Source organism: Pipistrellus kuhlii, unplaced genomic scaffold, assembly GCF_014108245.1.
Source record: "Pipistrellus kuhlii isolate mPipKuh1 unplaced genomic scaffold, mPipKuh1.p scaffold_m20_p_4, whole genome shotgun sequence".
NCBI lineage: Eukaryota > Metazoa > Chordata > Mammalia > Chiroptera > Vespertilionidae > Pipistrellus > Pipistrellus kuhlii.
Genome location: NW_023425540.1, coordinates 60,335,355 through 60,352,541, shown reverse-complemented (window position 1 = coordinate 60,352,541; position 17,187 = coordinate 60,335,355). Strand labels below are relative to the sequence as shown.

Below are 17,187 nucleotides of genomic sequence, written 5' to 3'. Positions count from 1 at the left end.
CCAGTGACTGTGTCTTCAGCAAACGCACCCGGTCCAGCTCCTCGGGATCCCTTCGCGCCGCCCGCCAACTGCTTCCGGGTCACGGCGGGCGTCGCTTCCGCAGCAGCATGGCGGCCGCGGAGGACGGGCAGCCGGCGGGGGACTGCGAAGGAGAGCGGCTGGATTTCCTGCGGGACCGGCACGTGCGGTTCTTCCAGCGCTGCCTCCAGGTTCTGCCGGAGCGCTATTCTTCGCTGGAGACCAGCAGGTAACTGGCGGCCACCGCCGGCAGGGCCGGCCCGGGGTCCGGGGTCCGGGGTCCGGGGTCCGAGCCCCGGCGGAACGGCTCCGGAGGGGCTGCGCCGCCGCCCACCTGGCCCTGCCCCGCGCCTCCTCTCCCCTCTCCGCTGGCCGGGGGTCACTCTCTTTCCCCCGAGCTACGGGGGAGGGTTTGGGGGAGCTGGACGTCCAGGGCTTTGGCAATCTCCAGTTTCCGCCCATTTTCACTTCCCGGCCATTCACCCCGTCAACTCTGAGCTTTTTCACTCCGTCCTCCCGGCCTCGTTACTTTTCGGGTATAAAAGGAAAAAGGAAAAGCGTTTGTCATTATATTTTAGGTAAACAGCATCTCCTGTGGTTCCCTTTCCTAATTCATTGGCTCTTTTTTTTTCTTCTTTTTTTTTCTTTTTTTTTTAACCGAGGTGGCATTGGTTAATGACATTCTACACATTTCAGGTGTTTAGGTTAGGATTATAATTCGATATCTGTAAATGCTGTTGGGTGTCCATCACGAAAAGTCTGTTTCCATCGTTTACCACGTATGGGACTCATTAACTCATAACTGAGTGACCGTCTTGTGTTTGGTGTACAGGAGCAGCAGAGAGCCTCTAAGGTGTGAATGGAAATTCACTTTCCAGGAACTGCGAATCCAATGACAGGAGGAGATTGGCGAAGGAGGTGCAGTGTTGCTTGAAGCAGCCTGGAGAAGCGTGTTTGCAATGAGAGTGTGATCTGGCAGAGGCTGAGAAACTCTGAATTAGTCATTCAGAGTAAAAGTCTGGGGATGAGAAGAACGGAAGGCGGAGGCAGTCTTTGCTCTCATCGCCGTTTTGAAGTGAGGCTCCAAAGCTGCCTGAGACTGGGTGGGAAGAGCAGGTTGTTTTGCTCTGGTCTCTCTCCACACTTTCTGAACTCTGAGTCTTTACTGTATTTTGAACACTGCCTGACTGGGTCAGTTTTGGAAGTTTTATAGATTACTTCTGCATACTGCTCAGGAAACATTTATGTTGGTTGCTGGAATACTGCTGACTAAGATAAACTAGCAGTTTATCAATAGAGTTCTGTGCAATCCGTGTAGGTAGGATTCATGGGAGCTAATTGAAAGGGCAGGTCCCCAATCCAGATTTCTTTAGAGATGCCTTCTCTAAACACCCTTTCCAAAAGGCACCACTTCCAATCACCACCCAAAATTATATATTTATTGGCTTATTTGCTTAATATATTTTTCATACTGGATTGTAAACTTCATGAAGGCAGGGTCTTTGTCTATCTTGTTTATTTCTTTAAAACTAGCGTTACCCTGTCCAGTATGGTGGTGGCCATTAGCCACATTTGACTATTTAAATTTGAATTAATTAAAATTAAATTAAATTTAAAATTCAATTCTGTTTACAGTAGCCACTGTAGTTCAAATGCACAGTCACCACATTGGCAATGGCTTTTGCTCCTATTCCAGTAGTTCTGTCATCTCAGAAAATCTTATTGGATAGCATTGTACTGGGACATTGAGCAGTTTTGGGCACATGAGAAGCATTAAATGTTTATTGAATAATGTGAGCTGAGCTCTGAAAGATGAACAGATTCTTGTTCAAAAAGAGTAAAGCGTTATTTATATTCCTTTCTCTATCCATCAGTATGGATTGACTAGCAGAGCCCATGCCTAGACTTAATTATATCACTTATATAATATCATTAACCAATGTTACTTCAATAAGTTTAATTTTTTTTATAAGAGTTCCAAAATTGTATGGTATAGGATGTTAAATACATATTTTTAAAAGTATATTTCTTTATTGATTTCAAAGAGGAAGGGAGAGGGAGAGACAGGAACATCAATGATGAGAGAGAATCATTGATCGGCTGCCTCCTAAACGCCCCCTACTGGGGATCAAACCCTCAACCTGGGCATGTGCCCCAGCCCGGAATTAAACCTGGGACCCTTCAGTCCACAGACTGCCGCTCTATCCACTAAACCAGTGTTTTTCAACCTTTTTTGGGCAAAGGCACACTTGTTTCATGAAAAAAATCACGAGGCACACCACCATTAGAAAATGTTAAAAAATTTAACTCTGTGCCTATATTGACTATATATAAAGTAATTCTCTTGAATAGGAATCAAATAAACACAAAGAAAGTATTTTATAATTACTTTATTATGAAATATTAAGTAAACAAAATAGTGAAAAATTATAAAATTCTTGTCTTGTCTGCACCTACGGCACACCAGGCAACATCTCGCGGCACACTAGTGTGCTGCGGAACAGCGGTTGAAAAATGCTGCACTAAACCAAACCTGCCAGGGCTTAAGAAATATTTTGATAAGCACATTTATGTCTTATTGGGATTAATTTTATGTGAATTCATAGCAATTGGATAAAAAAAAAATCTTCCATCCTATTTTGACTGTTGAACTTTGTAGCTATTATTATAGGTCTGTGGTTGATTTTTAAAATGAAGGTGCGTTTGATTGGTTTACCCTTTAAAATTTCAGCATGGACAAAACCACATAGACTAATGCATATTGACAGTAAATTGTGTAATCTTGGTCACAATATAAGTAAAACAGTAAAAAATGTTTAATACTGATTTAATAATTTAGAATCTACACCAGGCATTACATATTAGATAATAGATATATAATATCATGGTACATTACATTAGTTAAGAGATATTAATTATATATATTTATGCCTTGTGTTTGTCACTTGAGTAGAATTTTTAAAAATAATTTTTGGTTTATGATGCCTCAATTAATAATACATTTCAGATAATCTGTACAACCCTGGCAGGTGTGGCTCAGTTGATTGGGTGTCCCCGTGCACTGAAACGTTGCTGGTTTTAGGCAGCCGATGTTTCTCTCTCCCTCCCTTTCTCTAAAACTCAATAAAAATATATTTTTTTAAAACATAATCTGTACATATCAGTTTTTGTAGTGATTTTTAAAAAAAGTTTTCAGTTTTTCTGTTTCCTGATTTATAGTCTTAGTTTAGCATTAAGTCCTTTTGTGGTGTATGTGATTCATGTTGACTGTAAGATACCTGTGAAGCCCTGACTGGTTTGGCTCAGTGGATAGAGTGTTGGCCTGTGAACTGAAGGGTCCCAGGTTCGATTCCAGTCAAGGGCATGTACCTTGGTTTCGGGCACATCCCCAGTAGGGGGTGTGCAGGAGGCAGCTGATCGATGTTTCTCTCTAACCTTTTTTCTTCCTCTCTGTAAAAAATCAATAAAATATATATATATTTTTAAAAAGATACTTGTGAAGAAGCTCCAATCTTTTAAGCAAAGGTGATTGGTCACAAAATTTCTACTGATACTAGAGTTTTAAGATAAAACTGTGTGGTGACAAAGATGTTATTCTTATCCAGTATTGCAGTTCAATTCCACAGACATTTATTGAGTGCCTGTGTTTGCATAGGTATGGGTATATGGTAGTAAACCCATGATTCAGGTGTTCCTGTGTTCATTACTTTTTACTGATAGATATGAAATAGTTTACTCTAAAGAAGGCTAATATTGGACCTAGACATTTAGATTCTTATTTTCTGACCCACCATTTTGTCAGAATTGTTTCATTTCCCTGTTTCCTTTGGTCTAACATATAAGACTAAATAATTTTTACTTTTCCAATAACAATTGCTCTATGAAAATTCAAATGTATAGTGTTTGTTGTTTCACCTGAGGTTTTTCTTATATTAGCTTCTGAAAAGTACAATAGTTACTAGTCAACTCAAATGGATATTAAATCTTGGATTGTGAGCTTTGTTCTTAAGCTTGTAAATTTTGAGATCTTTTGGAGACATCATTTATGCTCCACTGGTTAAGCGATTTAATGTAATGACAAAAAAATGCTACTTTTTCATTCATGTAAGATATACCTTTTATATGTATTGTTCAGTGTAGAAGAGGCAGAAAGACTTGGCTTGTTTTGGTTTTTCAGACTACATACTCAGTTCAATTTTAGGGGAAAGAATGAATAGAGAAAAGTCCTCCAGAGAAATAATAAAATAAAAATAACCTCATTGGCCCGATTTTAGGTACTCACATGACAAGATTACCTCTCTGTATACCTGCAACAAGGCAAGTTGCACAGCAATCTAGTATATTCCAAGTAGCAGTCATCTGGTCAACATAAAATCCTGCATTATTTCTCCCAGAGGCCCACAGCCTAAAATTCCTTTCTATTTCCTGTGGCCTGTTTAATTTTCTTCCTCAGAGTTTTAGGACTACTTGAGAACTCTGGCATGGTCAGAAAAGGAATACTTTCCTAATCTATCTTCGGGCAAGGCCCAGATGACTTCTTGGTCCTGTCTGCCAGCCACTGCTGAGCACTTCATTTTACAAACATAAGCTTTGCTCTGTAGCTGTTAATTTTATAAACCATAGTCTCAACTGCTATGAATTGAAAATGCTGGACATTTAGAAGCCTTTAATGATTAAGTATGCAAAATTTTAAAATAGGGTAGCACCGGATGACTGATTTCTGGTATTTGTCTTCATATCTGGGAGCAAGTAAAATGAAAAACAGATCATTCAGGTAACACTTATAAACAGATAACAGTATGACTTTAAATCAGGGTTTCTCAACCTCAGCATGTTGACTTTTTTGACCAAATACTTACTTACTTACTTACTTATTTTTAATCCTCATGTGAGGACATGCTCATTGATTTTTAAAGAGAGGGGAAAGGGAAGGAGAGGGGAGGGGAGACAGACAGACAGACATGGGTGTGAAAGAGAAATATTCCTAAAGGTGCCTGACTGAGGACTAGGGACCAAACCTGCAATCTAGGTTTGTGCTCTGATCAGGAATGGATCCCGAGGCCCAAGACCTTTCAGTGTACTGTATGACACTCCTATCAAACTGAGCCACACCAGCCAGGGCTCCACCAGCCGCCTTTTTCTTTTTCTTTTTTCTTTTTAATTTTAAGAAATAGTTCTATATTTATTGACTTCAGAAAGGAAGGCAGAGATAAAAGCAACAATGATGAGAGAGAGTCCTTGACTGGCTGCCTCTTGCACACCCCTCAGTGGGGTTTGAGCCGGCAACTCGTGAATGTACCCTGACCTGGAATTGACTCATGACCATCTGGTTCATAGGTCAAAGCTCAATGACTGAGGCGTGCCAGGCGGGCAATTTTATTAATTTTTGAAGAGAGAAGGGTGAGGGAGAAAAACACAATGCAAGAGTGCAACATAGAACACCTATTTCCTGCACACCCTATTCTGGGAAGCTAGCCCACAACCCAGGGACACGCCAAGCAATTCGACTGGCAACCCTTCTGTACATGGGACCACACCCAAACAACTGAACCACAACATCCATGGTGGTGTATTCACTTTAGACCACAATGTGCTAATCTTTGTAAATTTAAACATTCAAATACTCAGTGAGTCAGATTATGCACTCACTTTTTGACAAAAGTAAATAAAACCTATCTATATAAAAATTATACAGGAATGTTGACACCAACTTTATTAGAAATAACCAAATATTTATAAAAATGGATAAGCTATTGGTGATATATTCAAAGGTAAGAATATTAGGAAAAACAGATGAGTTACTAATATATCTTTAATGAAACTCCAAGTATTTATGAAACACCAGATATTTCTTTATTTAATGAGGTTGACCAGTAAACCATATGACATTTAGCAGAATCCTTGGCCTTTACCTACCGGATGCCAGTAGCATCTCCCCTATTTGTGAGAACCAAAAATCTTCGGAATGTCCCCTGGGGGGTAATATTGCTGCCAGTGGAGAACCTCAGCTATTGGGAAGCCTGGCTGCACATTAGACTCCCCTGGGAAGGTGTTTTGTTTTGTTTTAAATACCAAGTTCCCAATTTTCTCCCAGAATTTCCTTTTTTTTTTTTAATTAATATATTTTATTGATTTTTCAGAGAGGAAGAGAGAGGGATAGAGAGTTAGAAACATCGATGAGAATCATCGATCAGCTGCCTCTTGCACACCCCCTACTGGGGATGCGCCCGCAACCAAGGCACATGCCCTTGACCGCAATCGAACCTGGGACCTTTCAGTCTTCAGGCCGACACTCTATCTACTGAGCCAAACCGGTCCCGGCTCTCCCAGATTTCTAATTTTACTGTCATAGAGTAGGGCCCAGGCCTCTCTAGGTTTGTTTGTGGTGTTTTCGTTGCTTGTTTTTAAACTGATAGTAATATACAGACAGATTTGAGAAACACCCCCGTGGAGGACACCACACTGTCGTCAGTTTTAATCGGTTATATAGCATTGAAATCTTAAGCAAGTTACTTTAATTCTTTGAACTTCATTATCTTGTGCTAGAAATTTTAAGAGATAGACTGTATTATTTCTCAGTTTCTTAACTGAGTAAAGAATACCAGCATATTTTAATAGCTCTTTCGATATGTTTTCTTCGTATGTAATTTTTACTAATTGGGAGATATTTATTCAGTCTCAACAGGTTATCAACAATCTCATGTTGTTCTCCATTTTTATTTCTGTCTTTTGCTTTTTTCTATAATAATGCTTTAATAAGCTAAATTATTAGATGCTTAATTTTATCTGATTGTGATCATTTACTTTCTGGATTGTAGTAAAACTGAAAACCTTGTAAGAGCTCTCCAGGAGGGCTAGAAGTAGTATTGCAGGTCTTTCATTTGTTAGTTAATTCAATAGATATTTGAGTTCATATCAGGAATGAGGCAGAACTTACCTCATGAAATATACTTATTACCAAGAGCAGTGATTTTCAAACTTGACTACTGCTAGGTAGAAGTTTTCCTTAAGTCCATAGTACCATTTTGTTTTAGAGAAGAGCTGTTCCCTTTGGGAGAAAGGTTGCCAACCCAAATCTGGAGAAAAGACCTATAACAGGAAACAGGAAAATGATTGTAGTCATTGATACTCCTATACCTTTGAAACAGAAAATACCAATAATAGTATCTTCCATTTATTGAGTGCTTGCTTATGGTAAGCACAGTAACTATGTGAGGTGTAACAATAATTTACAGATAAGGACTTAGAAAGATTTAGAAAAGGTTAGGTAACCTGCCCAGGTTATACATGGCTATAAATTGGCAAACCTAGAATTTGAAGCTACGAAATCTGAGCTATAAATTACAGCTTTCCATATGAAGGTGTTCCATTTCCCTCTAAATAGATTAAATATCCTGATCTTAACCAGATAAATCACCTTCCTAATTAAGGTGAATCTGAGTGGGTTGTTAGAATTAAATTCAGATAGTGTATGAGAAATTTCTAGCTCAGTGTCTAATATGCAATAATCTCAATAATGTAAGTTCCCCAAAATTTATTGTTCTTAAGTGTACCAATATCTTTTTAGTGTTAGTTTTTGCACTTAAGCTTTTATTGGGATTAAGTTCATCTTTGGTTTATCCCCCCCATTATATAATAGATGCCAGCTTTTTCAACCAAGGATCAGAGAGAACATTACAATCTAAAAAAAAAAGTGATTATTTTCTCGTTTCTTCTCAAGTTGGTAATACCATTCTAGATAATACCATTCTAGAGACATAGGAAAGAAGTATATATACAATAGGTTCCTTAGGCATTAAGGCTTAATTCTCTTTTAGAATCTCTGTTAACAAGGTTACAGAATGACTCAAGTGGCTCTGTTATAAGATTTTAGACCAGATAGATAATTTGGAGTACTAATTTATCCATATTAGTCATAGGAATTACTAGAATATGGGAATGGCCATACTCAATCAAACAGCATTGTAGAATGCATCTCAGCGTGAAAGGAATTATATATGACAAGCTCTTTATGTGAAAAGCAATCACTAAGATAGTGTTTTTATATGAAAGCATAAGGTTTAGGTTTCTGATTTTTTTTTTAAATATATTTTATTGATTTTTTACAGAGAGGAGGAGAGAGGGATAGAGAGCTAGAAACGTCGATGGGTGAGAAACATCGACCAGCTGCCCCCACCGGGGATGTGCCCGCAACCAATGCACATGCCCTTGATCGGAATCGAACCCGGGACCCTTCAGTCCGCAGACGGACGCTCCACCACTGAGCAAAACCGGTTTTGGCAGGTTTCTGATTTAGTACACAATCTTGGAATGAGTGCTGTCTTATAGTTTTTCATTCCATCAAAGAATGATCTCTTTTGGAGAATGAATTTGAAATGCATTTGTATTTTTTAAAGTGTTCTTTCCAAAATTCATTATAAGTTTTTTCTAAGAGGTCCCATTATTTGTAAACAAATTTGAATAAAAATTGACTTATTTTAATATTTTTTAAGATTTAAGCAGCAGCGATAAGCATACATAATTACTTTTGGCAAATTAGTGAAAATTGAGATTTTTTTATCTTTTTCCAGGCTTTTGACTTTATTTGTATTGAACAAGTGTGGGAAATTCTTTTTTTAAGTCTACTTTTAGCCTTCAGGTTACTAATATACTAGCTTCAATAAATTCAGATGAATGGGATTAGTTTTTAACCCCAAAATGTCTTTTTTTTAAATTGAAGCAAAGGTTTGATTGATATTACTAAATTATGAGAATATATTGAGTTTATTTTTACTTTTGCAAGATGGGAGTTTTGTTTAAATTATTGGAAAATTAGAATGAATTTATTATGTGTTTGAATCAGAAAGACTTCAGTGGTTCCCTAGTAAAGATGGAATCTTACATTTTTTTTCTTTTAGGTTGACAATTGCATTTTTTGCACTCTCTGGGCTGGATATGTTGGATTCCTTAGATGTGGTGAACAAAGATGAAATAATAGAGTGGATTTACTCCCTGCAGGTCCTTCCCACAGAAGACAGTGAGTGAGTTTTTAGCATTTTATTTTTAATGTGTCTAGTTGTACCTGGCATTACATGTGTTGTTGGATTAGCATATTGTCATATTTATTCATAAACTATTAATATATTTTATTCATCTATGTTTTTATTGTAATGCAACACTCTATTCTGTTCAAGTATAACACTTAACAAGTCTAATATTTACTCTTTTGGGGAATAATTTAAAGTTGTCTGGGGTTAATAGATTCCACATTCATGACTGTTTGTTGATTATTTGTATTTGATATTGGCAAAAATAATGCTGTCCATTATTTAATATTTTATAATTTTTGAAAGAATTGTCAAATACTTTATTAAATTTGATCTGCCTGTCCCAAAGTGGAAAATGAGAGGCGAGTGATTAACCAGTTAATTGCCACGATATTTTGAATTTAATTTTAAAAGGTCCACTGCTTTCGTCTATAGATGCTTATGGTGTACAAATGGTTGAGAGACCTGCCCAGAGGCCACATGCATCTTAAGTAGTAGAGCCAGCATGAAATCCAGGCTTCTGACTCAGAGTCCCAATGCTGCTTTGAATTGTATGTATAAATATATATTCCGCCATGTATGGCACTCAAGTACATTGTGAATAATTAATCAGAATTAACCCTGACCTTCCACTTAACTCCAGAGATGTAGTGGTATCCTAGTAATTTGTGTGTGGTCAGACCATTGGAGCCTTGGGACCCTTCTTGTTAACCTGTACAAGTATTTAGGAAACACAAGGGATCAGGCTGGGAATTGTGTGCTTTTTCTGATCAGGGGCACAACAAGAGAATTTTAAGCTAGTATAGAGCAAGGGATATTATAGTCAATCGTTTTACAAATGAGGATATTAAGCTCCAGAGAGATTAGTCATTTGTCCACAATGTATATAATGATTCTTTACCCAAGGAGTTAAGGCTAGAGACAAAATTACAATACAGTTTTCTGTTTTCTAGTCCTTTGTTATTTTTATTATTGATATATGTCCATTAATAGATCTCATAAAATATTATGATTAAGTGTTTGGGAATGTAGATAAGGTGGTTTAATATTAAAAGGTAAATTGCTTAATGATTTTTTTTTTTAGTACCCTGTTTCCCCAAAAATAAGACAGTGTCTTATATTAATTTTTTTCTCCCAAAATTGCACTAGGTCTTATTTTCAGGGGATGTCTTATCTTTCCATGCACTAGGTCTTATTTTCGGAGGATGTCTTATTTTCGGGGAAACACGTTAGGTTTTTCAGTCAGATTGTTGTCTTTTATTTTTTTTAATCCTCACCCAAGGATATTTTCCCATTGATTTTTTAAAGAGAATGGAAGGGCGGGTAAAGGCAAAGAGAGAGAAACATCGATGTGAGAAATACACTTCAGTTGATTGCCTTTCGGACGTAATTGAGCCTGCAACTGAGATATGTGCCCTAGACTGGAATCCAACATAGGACCCTTCAGTCTGAGGGCTGATGCTCTATCCACTGAGCCAAAATGGCCAGAACAGATTGTTGCCTTTTAAAAATAATATGCTTAAAATGTAAATATAATTTCCTGTGGCTAACTCGAGTATGTTGCAAGTTTAAAAAATTGTAGAGCACCTTTTTGGAAGCACTGTGATTAAGGGTTTGTTGCAAAGATCCCACAGAGGTTGGTTTATCGTCCCAATTGTCCCTAATCATAACGTCTGATGGGCCAAACCACAAATCTTCTCATGGTCCAACTGTAATTCTAAATTCTCAATTTACTATTTTGTGGATGAAACACTGTTAAATCTCTAATTTCTATGAAAGAAAGTATTTAATTGGTTTAGGTCCAATTCTAAAACTAATCTGTGAAATTTAGAAAATAGATATTTACAAGAACATTTTTAAGCTATTGAATATTACATTTGCCTTGTCCGTGTCTCTCTTGACATCCTGAAAAAGATTATATAAGGCAGTGGTTCTCAACCTTTTTAATGCCGCGACCCTTTAATACAGTTCCTCACGTTGTGGTGACCCCCAACCATAAAATTATTTTTTTTAATATATTTTATTGATTTTTTACAGAGAGGAAGAGAGAGGGACAGAGAGTTAGAAACATCAATGAGAGAGAATCATCGATCAGCTGCCTCCTGTATAGGAATCTCTTTCATGGCCCGCATGGAAAGAGTTTCAACTCAGGGTTCAGGTTCTGGAGAAGGGCCGCACACAAATGAAGAGACTTGAGACTTGAAGAAATTCAACTTGGTGATATGAGGGGCCAGGCGGTAGTCCAACTCTAGTGGGAGAACTACTACCTGCTCTGGCCCTGCCATCCCCTTTTATTAAGGGTTTGGGGAAAACGTAAACAGAAATTTACATGTAGCCATTAGGCAGGAAATAACAGAAGCTCTCACGGGACAAACAAGGTGGAGGCTGCTTCAGCTAACAATATCTCAACTAAAGGTTAGAGCAATTACTAAGGTTGTTGACTAGCCTTCCTGGCTTCCTGTCAACATCTCTTTTAGTTAAACTGATTTGTTTTCCAGCACTCCTGCACACCCCCTACTGGGGATGTGCCCGCAACCAAGGCACATGCTCCCGACCGGAATTGAACCTGGGACCTTTCAGTCCTCAGGCCAACGCTCTATCCACTGAGCCAAACCGGTTTCGGCCATAAAATTATTTTTGTTGCTACTTCATAACTGTAATTTTGCTACTGTTAATGAATCTTAATATAAATATCTGTGTTTACAGCAGCAATTCTCAACAGGTTGAGAACCGCTAGCAGGGTTGCCTAAGACCATCGGAAAATATAGATATTTACATTACAATTAACAGTAGAAAAATTACAGTTATGAAGTAGCAACAAAAATAATTTTATGGTTGGAGGTCACCACAACGTGAGGAGCTGTATTAAAGGGTCATGGCATTAGAAAGGTTGAGAATCACTGGTATAAGGTGTGTCCTTTTACTAGGAAACTTCATGTTTCTTAAGACCTATGAAGAATTATTTCTATAGTCATAAAATATGTGTCAAATTTTACATAAAAATTGCCATACTCTTCACTTGAATTCTCTTTGCTTAGTGCAAAAACCTAACTTTTAAAATAAGGATTAGAAAGTTAGAAAAATGTCCAAATCACTTTTGAATTATATTTAAGTGGCATGACCACCATTAATAGTATCATGGGATTGTTTTTTTCTTTTTTTATATGATTGTCCAGGCCCAATTCTCAGAGCTTTGATGTGGGCTTGGGTTTGGACCTAAGAAGCATCTATTTTTTTAAAACTATACAATTGATTCTTTTAGGCAGCCAGACAGACCTTTCATTTTGCTTTGCTACTACCAAAGAGGAACACTAGGTGGTGCCATTTAGTCTCCAAAAAATTTTAAACTATGCCCTATGCATTCAGTTGTAAATTTGGAATAAATGGGAAGTTTATACTTAACATTTTCTTAGTAACAAAAAAGGACCTAGTATCCTAACTTGCCATCATCCAGTGTCTATATTGTTTATTCTCTTCTGGGCTTTGCTGATAAATATCATTGGTTTGATTATAAGCATAATGCACATAGTTTTATATTTTCTCTTGGCATTATACATTTCTCCATGTTGCTACATAGTTATCCCTAATTATTACTTTAATAGGAGTATAGTATTCCTTTGAGTATTTACAGTCTGCTATCTTTGACCTGTCCAACAATCCCTGTGTGATGCACAGTAAGAATGGAGAACCACTGATTTGGTGATCCTACATTATGGTAGAACCATAAAGTCAAATTAGTTTATTTTGTTACATGGAATATATCATAAAAATCCAGATTACTTCAGAAAGTGAAATTGGGTAGATGGAAAGAAGCAGCAGCAAGAATGGAATGTGTACATGAATGTAATGTGTATATGTGAGCTTATGTGTGAGTATGTAGAGAGATGTGTTATTATAGATGTATTAATAGAGAATATAAGTGTCTAGCTATCGACTGTAAGGAAAAACAATCCCTGTATTTGTGTGCCTGCACCTGAAAGACAATTATGCTACAAAACCAGCTCCTGCCTGATGATTGGGAAAAACGTAAAGTTTTGCTATTAAACTCCATAATAAATGCCAACAGTACGTCAAGCATTGTAAAGACACTACATTTGGAGTCTTTAAAAAAAACAAAAAGTTATAAACCAGTAAAATGTAAAACTTTTGAGTGTATTTATTCTAAATTTTCCCCCTTATAATACTGCAGCAAGTGTTTCTGTGCACAAGATGTATCATTACTGGATTGAAGGAGGTGTGAGTATTTTATGGGTCCTTATATAATGGCAAGCCTTTCTTTGTTGTTTTTTGAACTGGTTTAGCATCTGTACAAAATTAAAGAATACTTCAAATAAGCCTAAGTTTTTATTTTCTAGGGTCAAATCTAAATCGCTGTGGTTTCCGAGGCTCTTCATACTTGGGTATTCCATTCAATCCATCAAAGGTCAGTTCTGTTTGGGGAGATTTTAGTGAGAAAGAATACTAAGCCAGGATACAGAAAGAACCAAGCTTCCCAGTTTCAATATGGCTGAAAACTATCTAATCCTAAATAATAGAAGGGCAAATTGACCCGAACAGTGGAACAACAAGAATGACCGCTCAACCAGTCACTATGAGGCATACTGACCACCTCTTTGTGCCTCCCCTTTTCCCCACCCCGGGCCGGCAGGCTTCCATCACCCGGTGGCAATTGGGGAACTGAGGGTGTGTGGCAAGGAACATGTGCGGTGCCAGGCCAAGGCCCCCACCCCACCAGTTGACCCACGAACAGAGGGCAACTCGTGGCAGGGGTGGGGCTGGCGACTGCTGACCTCTTGGTCTCTCCCCCCCAGCTGGCAGGCTCCAATCTGCCCCTGGCAAACGGGGAACTGGGAGTGGAAGGTAGGGGGCGGGCCGGCTGCTGGGGAAGATGGCCCTAGTCACAGGCCAGGCCTAGGGACTGTACCTGAACACGAATTTTGTGGGCTGGTCCTCTAGTCCTATATGATAAAAGGCTAATATGCAGATCGACTGAAAAGTGAAACAACCAGTCGCTATGACATGCACTGACCAACAGGGGGCAGATGCTCAATGCAGGAGCTGCTCCTGGTGGTTAGTGTGCTCCCACAGGAGAAACAGGCATAAGCCGTCAGTCAAGACATCCCCCGAGGGCTCCCAGACTACAAGAGGGTACTGGCCATGCTGAGGGACTCCCCTCCCCCAAGTGCACAAATTTCGTGCACTGGGCCTCTAGTAATGTATATTATGAACTGAACTCTTTTTCTTTTTAAAATATATTTTATTGAGCCCTAACCAGTTTGGCTCAGTGGATAGAGCATTGGCCTGTGGACTGAAGGGTCCCAGGTTTGATTCTGGTCAAGGGCATGTACCTTGGTTGTGAACACATCCCCAGTAGGGGGTGTGAAGGAGGCAGCTGATCGATGTTTCTCTCTCATCGATGTTTCTTACTCTCTATCCCTCTCCCTTCCTCTCTGTAAAAAATTAATAAAATTTATTTTTTTAAAATAAATATATTTTATTGATTTCAGAGAGGATGGGAGAGGGAGATAGAGATAGAGACATCAGTGATGAGAGAGAATCATTGATCTGCCTCCTGCACGTTCCACACTGTGGATCGAACCCACAACCCAGGCATGTGCCCTGGACCAGAATTGAACCTAGGACTTTTCAGTCCACAGGCTGACACTCTATCCATTAAGCAAACCAACGAGGGCATGAATTGAATTCTTTAAGGGAAAACTATGCCCACCGTATTTACTGGAAGAATGTACAATACATAAACACTGAGATTCCTGTTGTCAGAAAAATTTTGTGTCTCTTACTATTTTGTGTCTGTGTTAATTATTGATTCCCTGGAGAAAATGAAAATAAAGCACTCAAGTGCTGGATACTTGCTCATGAACTTGTATCTGTAGAGAATGATTTTATATTTAGTTCTCATTTTTTAGTAATAAAAGAAAAACTCTTACTAAGGCAGTAATTAAAGACCTAAGTTGTGATGAATTTGTTGACCTTTATGGCAATAGGCAAAATATCTTCAACATTATACCCATAGGCTTTGGTACCAGCACATGCAGGTGTAGAAAGCAGTGAGTCCTAACAAAGTGAGAAACTTTTTTTTCTTCAAAGAAGCAGAACCAGCACAAGCTTTATAGATGTTTCATCTGTGCACAAAATACCAATATTTTTCTACAGTAGGAAACATAGCAAACATAATTTTGTCAAAAGAGGTTTCACAAAATAGAAACTGTTTTCTTGTTTATATAACGATTACAAGCTAATATCTGGCTACACTGAGTATTCTAAGGTTTATAACCAGTTGCAATCTGAAGGTAAATGGCATGCTACTAGTTTTGCTATCATCTGCTTCAAAATTTTTTTGAGGAAATAGCAGTGATTTTGGAGAAGATGACATGATTTGATAAGAAACACTACTTCAACTTTTTTTCTCTGCATTTGGCCTTACACCAGCTTGCCTATGTCACAGTGATGAATTTGCCAAGGTGTCTCCAACCATGTGTGCCCATTGCTTTTAGCAGGGAATCTAAAAACAAAAGGATTCATAAACTGAACATATATAAAATTGATGTTTGCTTTTCTCAGTCAGATGTCTACACAACTTAGTATAGACAACATTTTAATTTTACCTGTTTACTGAAATTGTTTAATAAAATAAGTTTTTATTTCATTTTACTAATTAACATATTCATTTTTAATTCAGAATCCTGGAATAGCTCATCCTTATGACAGTGGCCACATAGCAATGACATACACTGGACTTTCATGCTTAGTTATTCTTGGAGACAATCTAAGCCGAGTAAATAAAGAAGCTTGCTTAGCAGGCTTGAGAGCTCTTCAGCTGGAAGATGGAAGGTATGGGTCATTCTTACCTTTTTTTTTTTTTTTTTTTTTAAGAAAAGTATTTTGAAACTAAAAATGAATGTAATACTATACTAGAACTTTATAGTTTATCACAAATTATTATTAGTCTGAACTTTTATTCCTTAAGACATAGTGATAGGAGGAGAAAGGGATAAGCATTGGATATTCTAGTGTAGGTAGTTTTCTTGACATTTTTAAAGGATAGGAAAAGAAGTTAATGAGTTCATTAATATTTGTTGGTTCGTGTGGTGTATCTAACTAAAGAAGAATTTTCCTAGAGTTTTATGGTGAAATTTTTTTAACCCCAGGAAGTGATAAAGCAGTGGCTATACTATCTAAAGAAAAGACTTTGCAAACAATTTCTTTTTTTTTTTTTTCCAGTGCAAAAGCTTATTAACATTTTTTTTTTTAATCTTTATTGTTCAGATTATTACAAATGTGATCCTCTTCCCCCCCTCAATTGCTCCCCTTCACCAGGTTCCCACCCCACCCTCTGTCCTTTCCCCATCCCCCATTGTCCTCATCCATAGGTGCACAGTTTTTGTTCAGTCTCTTCCCGCACCCCCACTCCCCTTTTCCCTGAGAATCGTCAGTCCACTCCCCTTCCATACCTCTGATTCTATTATATTCACCAGTTAATATTGTTCATCAGATTTTTAAATTCCCTTGGTTTTTAGATTCACTTGTTGATAGCTACGTATTTGTTGATCATAATTTTTTATCTTTATCTTCTTCCTCTTCCTAAATAACCTCCTTCAGCAATTCATATAATTCTGGTTTGGTGGTGATGAACTCTTTTAGCTTTTTTTTATTTGTGAAGCTCTTTATGTGTCCTTTGATTCTGAGTGATAGCTTTGCTGGGTAGATTATTTTTGGCTGTAGATTCTTATTATTCATCACCTTGAATATTTCTTGCCATTCCCATCTGGCCTGCATGGTTTCTGTTGAGAAATCAGCTGACAGTCTTATGGGTGCTCCTTTATAGGTCACTACCTGCTTTTCTCTTGCTGCTTTTAATATTCTCTCTTTGTCTTTTGCTCTTGGAATTTTAATTATGATATGTCTTGGTGTGGTCCTCCTTGGATTCCTTTTGTTTGGAGTTCTGCGGGCTTCCTGGACTTGTAAGTCTATTTCTTTCCCCAGGTGGGGGAAGTTTTCTGTCACTATTTCTTCTAGTACTCTTTCGGTATCTTGCTCTCTCTCTTCTGGAATCCCCATAATTCTGATGTTGGTTCGCTTGAAATTGTCCCAGAGGTTTCTTACACTATCTTCAACTTTCTGG

At 37.9% G+C, this 17,187-nt stretch overlaps 1 protein-coding gene across 4 annotated transcripts in view; it reads left to right on the top strand.

Moving 5' to 3' along the window:
• Positions 1–17,187, top strand: part of PGGT1B (protein geranylgeranyltransferase type I subunit beta) — a 52,800-nt gene continuing 35,613 nt past the window's right edge. For 2 of the 4 annotated variants that reach the window (XM_036409465.2, XM_045571852.1), the window contains exons 1-4: positions 1–247; positions 8,916–9,034; positions 13,400–13,467; positions 15,745–15,896. In XM_036409465.2, coding sequence (XP_036265358.1) covers positions 108–247; positions 8,916–9,034; positions 13,400–13,467; positions 15,745–15,896 — 479 coding nt within the window. In that variant the 5' untranslated portion in view covers positions 1–107. The remainder of the gene's footprint in view (positions 248–8,915; positions 9,035–13,399; positions 13,468–15,744; positions 15,897–17,187) is intronic. The other 2 variants (XM_045571851.1, XM_036409466.2) reach the window with 2 other exon arrangements.